This window comes from Miscanthus floridulus, chromosome 17 (genome assembly GCF_019320115.1).
Source record: "Miscanthus floridulus cultivar M001 chromosome 17, ASM1932011v1, whole genome shotgun sequence".
Classification (NCBI taxonomy): Eukaryota; Viridiplantae; Streptophyta; class Magnoliopsida; order Poales; family Poaceae; genus Miscanthus; species Miscanthus floridulus.
The window spans coordinates 41,814,889-41,823,696 of record NC_089596.1 but is presented as its reverse complement, the minus strand read 5'-3'; the positions used below and the strand labels follow the sequence as shown (position 1 = coordinate 41,823,696).

Below are 8,808 nucleotides of genomic sequence, written 5' to 3'. Positions count from 1 at the left end.
TGTCGAATATATGCACGAGTGCGGTTATGATAGAATTGTAAGTTGTACTTATAGATGATCGTGCAGCCCGTAGGCATGGCACGAAGCCCGCTATTTTAGTCCGACACGAGCACACCACGACCCGATGTTTCACGGGCTTGGGCCGGCCCAGCCCGATGCATAGGGCCATTCCAGAGGGCGCTGCTCAGGCACGTCGGACAGCATAGCCCGACACGACATTTAACAGTAGGCCTGGTACCGGCCCGATGGTTAGCGTGGCCTGCTAAGGCCTGGTAAAATCCCCCAGCGTCTTGCGCCCGCTCCCAATCTCGGCTAACCCTAAATCATAATCGTACCCCTTGGCCCTCGCGTTGCTCGGTCCCATCCGGCATTCGGCCCTCATTCCTTGCCTCCTCGTCCCTGGTCCCCACTCGCGCCTCTCCGCGCGGACCGCGCCCAACCCTAGTAGGAGGCCGCCTAGAAGGTCGAGCAGCAGACGGCGCCACTGCGCCAGCGGAGAAGCCGGCCCGGCGAGAGAGGCACTCTCGGCCTTCCGCTTGTCGTGCACGCCCGGTCGCAGCTTGATGCTTCACTTTGGCGTGGGCCATGGCGGGTGGTGGCGCTCTCCCATGAGGCCTCGGTGACGGCTCCTCGCTCCCGCTCACTGTGGCACCATGGAAGTGGAGGCCCTCACGTGGCCTTGACCCTCGGCTCCTCTATGACGCGGCAGTGCTCCCTCCACGAGGCCACGGTGACACGGGACACAGGCGAGCCCGGCTGGCTAGATTGGTCGTGTTTTTTGGGCCAGTCCGGCCTGAAAAACGGCACGGTAGGCCGTGCCTGGGCCATCGACCAGGCACAAAGCCCAGGTTGGCATGGCCTGGCAGCACGCCGTGCCCTGGCCTAGCCAAGTCAAGCTGTGTCGGGCTAGGCGGGCCATTTGCTCATCTATAATTGTACTAGGTTTATGCTTGAAAATATACATGGACAATTATGATGTAAATCAATCCGATCTTGACGAAATCAAATCGAATGAAACCTTAGAGCATCTCCAAGAGACTCTCCATATCCTTCCTAAATGCTAGGAATAGAGATTTTGGTGAAAAACTATCATCCAACAGCTTTTCTAAATGGTCATCTAAATATAACTATCTTCCATTCCGGATTTTTCGCTAGCCAAATATAGAAGACAAGAATGGCTCTCTAGAGTGCGCATGAGATATAGAAAAACTGTTGAAAAGTGAAAAGATATAGAAAATGATTTTTATGCAAATGACTCTTCAAATAATGATTTAGAAAGTGAGATTTAGAAAAGCTCCTGGAGATGTTCTTATGAAGCATACACGGCCGTTTAGGATGACAACTTTGTCAAAAGACATCAATGGCCAAAGAACATCAGTCTGGAATCTGAATGGCGTATTAGGTCATTATACAAAGGCACCTTTATATTTCAAAAAAAGTTCAAAATTCATCTTTATAAATAATCCAACATAGGACATAACACAATTTCCATGTAATGTAAACGAATAATCCTTCCAATTGTGCTCCCAATGGCTTAACATTGTTAGCTTGATCCTAGGATGATTTGTCGTGGAGAATAACTATTCCAATGTAGTATCCATGATAACAATCTTCTATTCCACCAAGGAAGTGATCACCAAGCACCTGCATCAAACAATACAAAAGACAAATTCCATCCTTTTAGTTCATAAGGTCGAATGATGCCTTGTTGCAGGATTTCTTTTCTCTTATGAAATCTTTTAGTTCATAAGTATCACAAGAAACGATAGTAAACATACGACTTGCCTTGCGTCAAGTCTACAAAAATAACTGAATCCACGCATTTTATTAGCCCTTTTGAGGAATTAGTTGAAAACAAAATTCACATTTAAATCTTGCTTCCTGCATCTCGAGACTCGAGGCCTTGCAGCCTCTCATCGTCGTGGGGAAATTTTGCATTTTAGTCCTTTTTTGAAAACCTTTTCTACAATTGTATCCCTCGGCAAGCCTTTTTCATGAATAGACCCAGAGCTCGACGTCATAGGACGGTACACCGACTTACGTGGCTCAGCATCATGTCAGTGGACGGCTGGATGCCGAACCCTGTCACATCAGCTAGGATGCCGAGCGCAGGAGCCAGCGTGGCATTGGGGCCCACAGAGCTCGGCATCACATTACTTACCGCAGACCCACAGACCTTTGGCGCGGTACAACACGTCGCTGATGTAAGGAAAATGAACCTTATGAACCATTAGGTTTGGATTTTGGTGTTCGATGATCAGCATGACCATTTTGACTAACAATGTTTACTAGTATACAAGGTATAGTTCAAATGGATGCAAGGTGGACTTAGACTTCGACAAAGTGATGGTCCGAATGATTAACACCTCAAGCAAGATATTAGAAGCCATGTAGCAAGACATGCTAGAAGTCTAAGGCACCCAGAAGTAGAAGATCGGACGCAAAGACAAACAAAATATTGAAGCCACTGAAGTCGAGACAAGAGATGGATGAATTGGACTTGTCTTATGATTTTGGATCTGCTCAAATTGACATGACTTCGTTCAAAGTTGTAGAGGTTTTCAATAACTTTTCAGAGAGTCCAAGATCATCAAAATTAGAGTTCGGAGCTAAAAGTTATGCCCAAAATATAAAAGCGTGATATGCTGAAAACAGGGTGTAGTCCGATGCTCTATGAACTGAAATGAACAGTGACACCTATTAGTGTGATACTACACACCTATTAGTCTGATGCTCACGAAATTAGTCCGATGCTAGCAGAAAAACATTGTAACGGCTAGGCATGGCTAGTTTTTGGAGTTGGAGCTATTTATACCCCTTCATTCGGTGTATGAAGAGTTAAGGGAAATATTACCACTACCAGAAATCTAAGGATCTGTGACGGCCTGTTGATGCTAAAATTTTAGGTATCTTCACCATAGCAGTCGTATTTATGATGGTAGCATGACAAAGACCCATCTGTCATAGATCATGCGTGGTAAATCATGATGACGAAAATATATTCTTTCATATACAAGATTCATTATATATATTATAAAATATATGATTTGATATCGTAGATCTTAATATATTTTCTATTTTTACATAAATTTGGTGAAAACTAAAAAGTTTGATTTTGGATAAAACTAAAATTTAATGGTGATCGATAGAACCACTGGTTGATGGACTAGCGTATCAAAGTGAAGGTAGCAGTGTCGTGGCACTCATGCAATTTGGAAGCCGTCCTCAGTCCTCACTTATTTTGAAACGGGAAGTTTAGGCCCCCTTTGGCACGGTTCATTCAAAACAGCTTCATCGGTGAAGCCAAAGTCGGTGAAGCCAAAAAAACTGGTTTTTTTCGGCTTCTAGTTCATTTTAACCTCGCCTTACAAAACGGCTTCCCGCTACAGTGTCTCGATTTACGCAAAATAGATGAAGCCGAAGCCGGCACAAGCCGTACCAAAAAGGCCCTTATTAAACCACATCGATCTACACAAGCTGTGGAATACTTGTGCCCTGGCACGTGATATAACGCAAGCAATGATGTAACATCATTTGGATCTAGCAGGCAGGATCAACACTCTCCGTCGTGTTCTGCAGAAAAAAAAACTAAAAAGTTGATGACCGCCGAGTCTTCAAGAATCCTAGAACAACACAACTGCGCAGGCTCTCCACTCCAAGCTCTCAGCGTCACCGGACGCCGCAGCACCACCGCTGGCGGTGGGACACAAACCGTTCCTCCCATGTTCGTCCTCTCTCTTCTCTCTTTGCCGTTCCTCCCGTGAGCCCGCACATCTCACCTGCGCGCCATGGGAGAACTCCAGGAGCGGAAGCCACCTGCGTGTACAGCCGCGCGGCCTCGCGTGCTGCTCCTGTGCAGCCCGTGCATGGGTCACCTCATCCCCTTCGCCGAGCTCGCGCGCCGCCTCGTGGCCGACCACGGCCTCGCCGCCACCCTCCTCTTCGCCTCGGCTACATCCGCGCCCTCGGAGCAGTATCTCGCCGTGGCCGCCGCCGTTCCCGACGCCATCGACCTCGTCGCGCTGCCGGCACCGCCGCCAGTTGCTGCGCTGCCTCCCTCCGCGCCCACGCGCGAGCGCGTCGAGCTTGCCGTCGTCTCCAACGTGACACGCATCCGGGAGATCGCGCGGGAGCTGGGCGCGGCCGCGCCGCTCGTCGCGCTCGTGGTGGACATGGTCGGCGTGGTGGCGCGCGACGTCGCGGCGGAGCTGGGCGTCCCGCTCTACATGTTCTTCACGTCCCCGTGGATGACGCTTTCCCTGCTCCTGCACCTCCCCGAGATGGATGCCACTCGCGCCGGGGAGCACCGGGACGCCACGGAGCCGATCCGCCTCCCTGGCTGCGTGCCCATCCATGCTCATGACCTGCCGACGTCCATGCTCGCCGACCGGAGCAGCAACACGTACGCCGGATTCTTGTCCATGGCCAAGGATGCCGCAAGAGTCGATGGCATTCTTGTGAACACGTTCAATGAACTTGAGCCCGCGGTGGGCGAGGGTCTGGACGGTCTGCAGCTGCAGCTGCCTGTCCACCCGGTTGGGCCATTGGTTTGGACCAGACCGGCCGGCGTGGACATGGACCACAGGTGCATGAGCTGGCTAGACCAGCAGCCACGTGGCTCCGTGGTGTATGTATCATTTGGCAGTGGTGGCACGCTGACATGGCAGCAGACGGCTGAGCTGGCGCTTGGGCTGGAGCTTAGTCAGTGTAGATTCATTTGGGTTGTCAAGAGACCACACCAAAGTTCAACAATTGGAGCATTCTTCGGGACTCAAAAGGGTGATGAGCACATTCCCTTGGATTTCTTACCTGAGGGGTTCGTGGAGAGGACTAGAGGGATGGGGATAGTGACCCAGTCTTGGGCGCCACAGACAGCCATACTTGGCCATCCTTCCATTGGGTGCTTCGTCACGCATTGCGGGTGGAACTCAGTGCTGGAGAGTGTAATGAACGGCGTTCCTATGGTTGCTTGGCCACTTTACGCTGAGCAAAACATGAATGCTGCGATGATGGACGTCCAGGTTGGTGTGGCCGTCCGGGCAAAGGTCGGAGCTGATCGATTTATAAGGAAGGAGGAAGTTGCGAATGGGATTCGGCGTGCGATGGTAGGGGAGGAAGCTGAAAGATTGAGGAAGCGATCAAGTGAGCTTAGAGGTCAATCAGCGCATGCTTTGAGCAAGGATGGTTGTTCTACTCGTGTTCTGGCACAAATTGCAAATACGTGGAAATGCGCTAGTAGGAAATGAAGAAAACCCGACATTTTGTGTTTTGTGTTGGATATAATATGGGCTTGGCCATATAATATTAAATAAATCAAATAAAACTCTATGGTACATAACATTAAGCGTTGTATGGTTTAATACCGTATGAGATTTTGACTGAACGTTGACTCAGCTTATATGGTTGGAAATTATTCATCTTAATTGAGAAGCTGAGAAAATGACATAGGCGTGCCAAACGTGCGCGCGCCGCCGCCGCCGCGGGCCGGGCCGTGGCCGCGTGGCGTGGCAGCCGGGCGGCGAGCGAGCGGGCGGGCGTGGTCAGTCTTTTGCCATTTAATCCACATAATCACGGGAGTTTCTCCCTTTGATTGTGGAGACGAACTGATTGCGTCAGTTACCGTCCCTTCCGCTTCTCCGTCTCCTGGAATTCTCCGCTGGCCGTGGCGTGGCGTGGCGTGGCAGGCGGGCGGCGAGCGAGCGGGCTGGCGTGGCCGGTCTTTTGCCATTTAATCCACATAATCACGGGAGTTTCTCCCTTTGATTGTGGAGGCGAACTGATTGCGTCAGTTACCGTCCCTTCCGCTTCTCCGTTTCCTGGGATTCTCCGCTGCCTCTCCCTTCCCGTCGCAGCCACGTAACCGTAGTCCTCCGTCAGTCCAGATTTCCGTCTTCCGCAACCGCTCCCGAGAGAAACCACATCTCAGCAGCCCTCTGGCTTCCCCGTCCCGTACCTCTGCGCGCACGGAGTAGCGGGAGAGCAGGTGCCTCCGGAACCCTTGTCCGCCTGAGAACCTTGCACAGGGTGTGCGGCGATTAGGTTTTTGGGGAGCGATCCGCGACTGCTCGTCCACGTACGCCTTCTTCCCGGTGGTGATCGCTCTCGGAACCGGTCTACTTCCCTGTGATTGCCCGTGGAACAACAATGCGTCTTCTTCCTGGTGATCCGTTCATGGAACTGCACTGCGAACATCGTCCTGCATCGACTGTGGTCCGCGACTTCGAGCAACACACTATGTCGACTAGTGCGAATAGAGCCTCCGATGTCCTCGGCATGGGACCCTCCGCTGGGTACAATCTAATCTATGTGATTACTGTACTTTGCGCTTTTACTGTATCCATCTGTATGTCATCTCTGCATGCTGTAGCGTTTATTAGAAATATACACATGCACATATATGCCGTCACGAATCTGCTGATGTTATTTTTTTGGATTAAATTGATAATAAAAATGCCTAAATTTCTAACAATCAAAAAACCTAATGCTAGGCAATTTTCTGTCAGTGGTTTTGCTACTGCTTTGAAGCCAAATACTTTTGATGGCAAGAATTTCATGATATGGCGTGCTAAGATGGTATTGTGGTTGACTACGATGAACTGCTATCACGCCGCACAGGAAAAGCCTGAATAATTTATTCCTGAGGAGGAGCAAAAGTTCTTGGCTGCTGATAACATGTTTCGAGGCGCTGTGATTAGTGCACTTCATCCCAAGTATGAGAAAAACTACATATCTTGCACATCAGGTAAAGAGTTATGGGATGCTCTTGAGGCAAAGTTTGGAGTTTCTGATACTGGTAGTGAGTTGTACCTTATGGAGTAGTTGTATGACTACAAAATGGTTGAAAACCGTTTTGTAGTCGAACATGCTCATTAGATACAGGCGCTAGCAAAGGAACTAGAACATTTCTCATGTTTTTTGCCCGACAAGTTTGCGGTCGGCGGTATAATCGCTAAGCTACCACCTTCTTGGAGGGATTTTGCTACTTCTCTAAAACACAAGAGACAAGAGTTTAGCGTGGCTGAGCTTATTGGATCTCTTGATGTTGAGGAGAGGGCAAGAGCAAAAGACATCCGTGGAAAAGGAGTTGAGTCTTCCGCCGCTAATATGGTGTAGAAGAAAAACTCATTTGTATCTCGTAATAAAAAGAAGAAGAACATGCAAGAGAACAACAATGAAAAGCCTAAGCAAATTGCACAGTTCAAGAAGAAAAACAACAAGAAAGGTGGAGGTTGCTTTGTTTGCGGGAGCGATGAGCATTGGGCAAGTGCGTGCCCAGACCACAAATATAAGCAAGAAAAGAAATCAGCAAACGTGGTGATTAGCGAGACTGGAGGAGGAACATCTGGGTATGGTAATTCTTTATCTTTTGTTCTCTCAGTTTGTCGTTCACCTGAGTGGTGGATGGACATCGGTGCTAATATTCATGTGTGTGCTGATGTTTCTTTGTTTACTTTCTATTAGGCCGGTAGGACTGGCGCCTTACTGATGGGAAACGGTTCGCATGCACGTGTTCTTGGTGCTGGTACGGTCGTTCTGAAGTTTACTTCGGGAAAGACGGTGCTATTAAAGAACGTGCCGCATGTCCCCTCCATCAAGAAAAATCTGTTAGCGGTTCTCAAATGTGTTGCGATGGCTTTAAAATTGTGCTTGAGTCCAATAAGTGTGTTGTGTCGAGACATGGAACATTTGTTGGAAAAGGTAATGATTGCGGAGGCTTGTTCCGCTTATCTTTGCTTGATGATGTGTGTAATAAAGTGGTGAACAATGTTAATATTTCGGATGAGTCGAATATATGGCATTCATGACTTTGTCACATTAATTTTGGCTGTATCACGCTGCTTGCAAATATGAATTTAATCCCAAAATTTAACTTAGTCAAAGATTCTAAGTGCCAGGTGTGTGTGCAATCGAAGCAACCACGCAAGCCCCACAAGGCTGCTGAGGCGAGGAACTTGGCACCATTAGAACTCGTTCATTCTGATTTATGTGAAATGAATGGTGAATTGACTAAATGCGGTAGACGATACTTCATGTCATTTATAGATGATTGTACTAGATTTTACTATGTGTATCTATTGAAAACTAAAGATGAAGCATTGCATTATTTTAAAGTCTATAAAACTGAGGTAGAAAATAAACTTGAGAAGAAAAAGCGTTTGCGGTCCGATCGCGGGGGAGAATATTTCTCAAATGAATTTTTTAAGTTTTGCGCGGTGCATGGAATTATTCATGAGAGGACGCCACCATAATCACCACAGTCCAATGGGATTGCAGAGAGAAAGAATTGCACTCTAACTGATTTGGTTAATGCCATGTTAGAGACTGCGGGACTATCTAAGGAATGGTGGGGTGAGGCTATATTGACAGCGTGTCATGTCCTGAATAGAGTGCCCACAAAGAACAAAGAAATTACACCATTCGAGGAATGGGAGAAGAAGAGATTAAATCTCTCTTACCTGTGAACTTGAGGTTGTTTGGCAAAGGTGAATGTGCCAATAAACAAAAAACGAAAGCTTAGACCAAAGACTGTTGATTGTGTTTTTCTTGGTTATGCCATTCACAGCGTGGGTTATATATTTTTAATTATAAATTCTAGTGTTCCTGAGATGGCTGTTGATACAATCATGGAATCTAGAGACGCTATATTTTTTGAGAATGAGTTTCCCATGAAAAATGCACCTAGCACGACTGGTCATGAATTTATAATTCCCCATGAGCATGAAAATTTTACTCCGATAGAACAAACTGAGGAACCCTATATGCAAAATCCTAAGGAGGATGACACTATAGTCACTAGAAAGAGTAAGA

At 48.0% G+C, this 8,808-nt stretch overlaps 1 protein-coding gene across 1 annotated transcript; it reads left to right on the top strand.

Moving 5' to 3' along the window:
- The first annotated feature begins 3,671 nt into the window (after positions 1 to 3,671).
- LOC136518855 (hydroquinone glucosyltransferase-like) lies at positions 3,672 to 5,323 on the top strand. The gene has a single exon (XM_066512534.1). It carries the CDS (start codon positions 3,789 to 3,791, stop codon positions 5,244 to 5,246), a length of 1,458 nt encoding a protein of 485 aa, XP_066368631.1. The 5' UTR covers positions 3,672 to 3,788; the 3' UTR covers positions 5,247 to 5,323.
- The last annotated feature ends 3,485 nt before the right edge of the window (positions 5,324 to 8,808 follow it).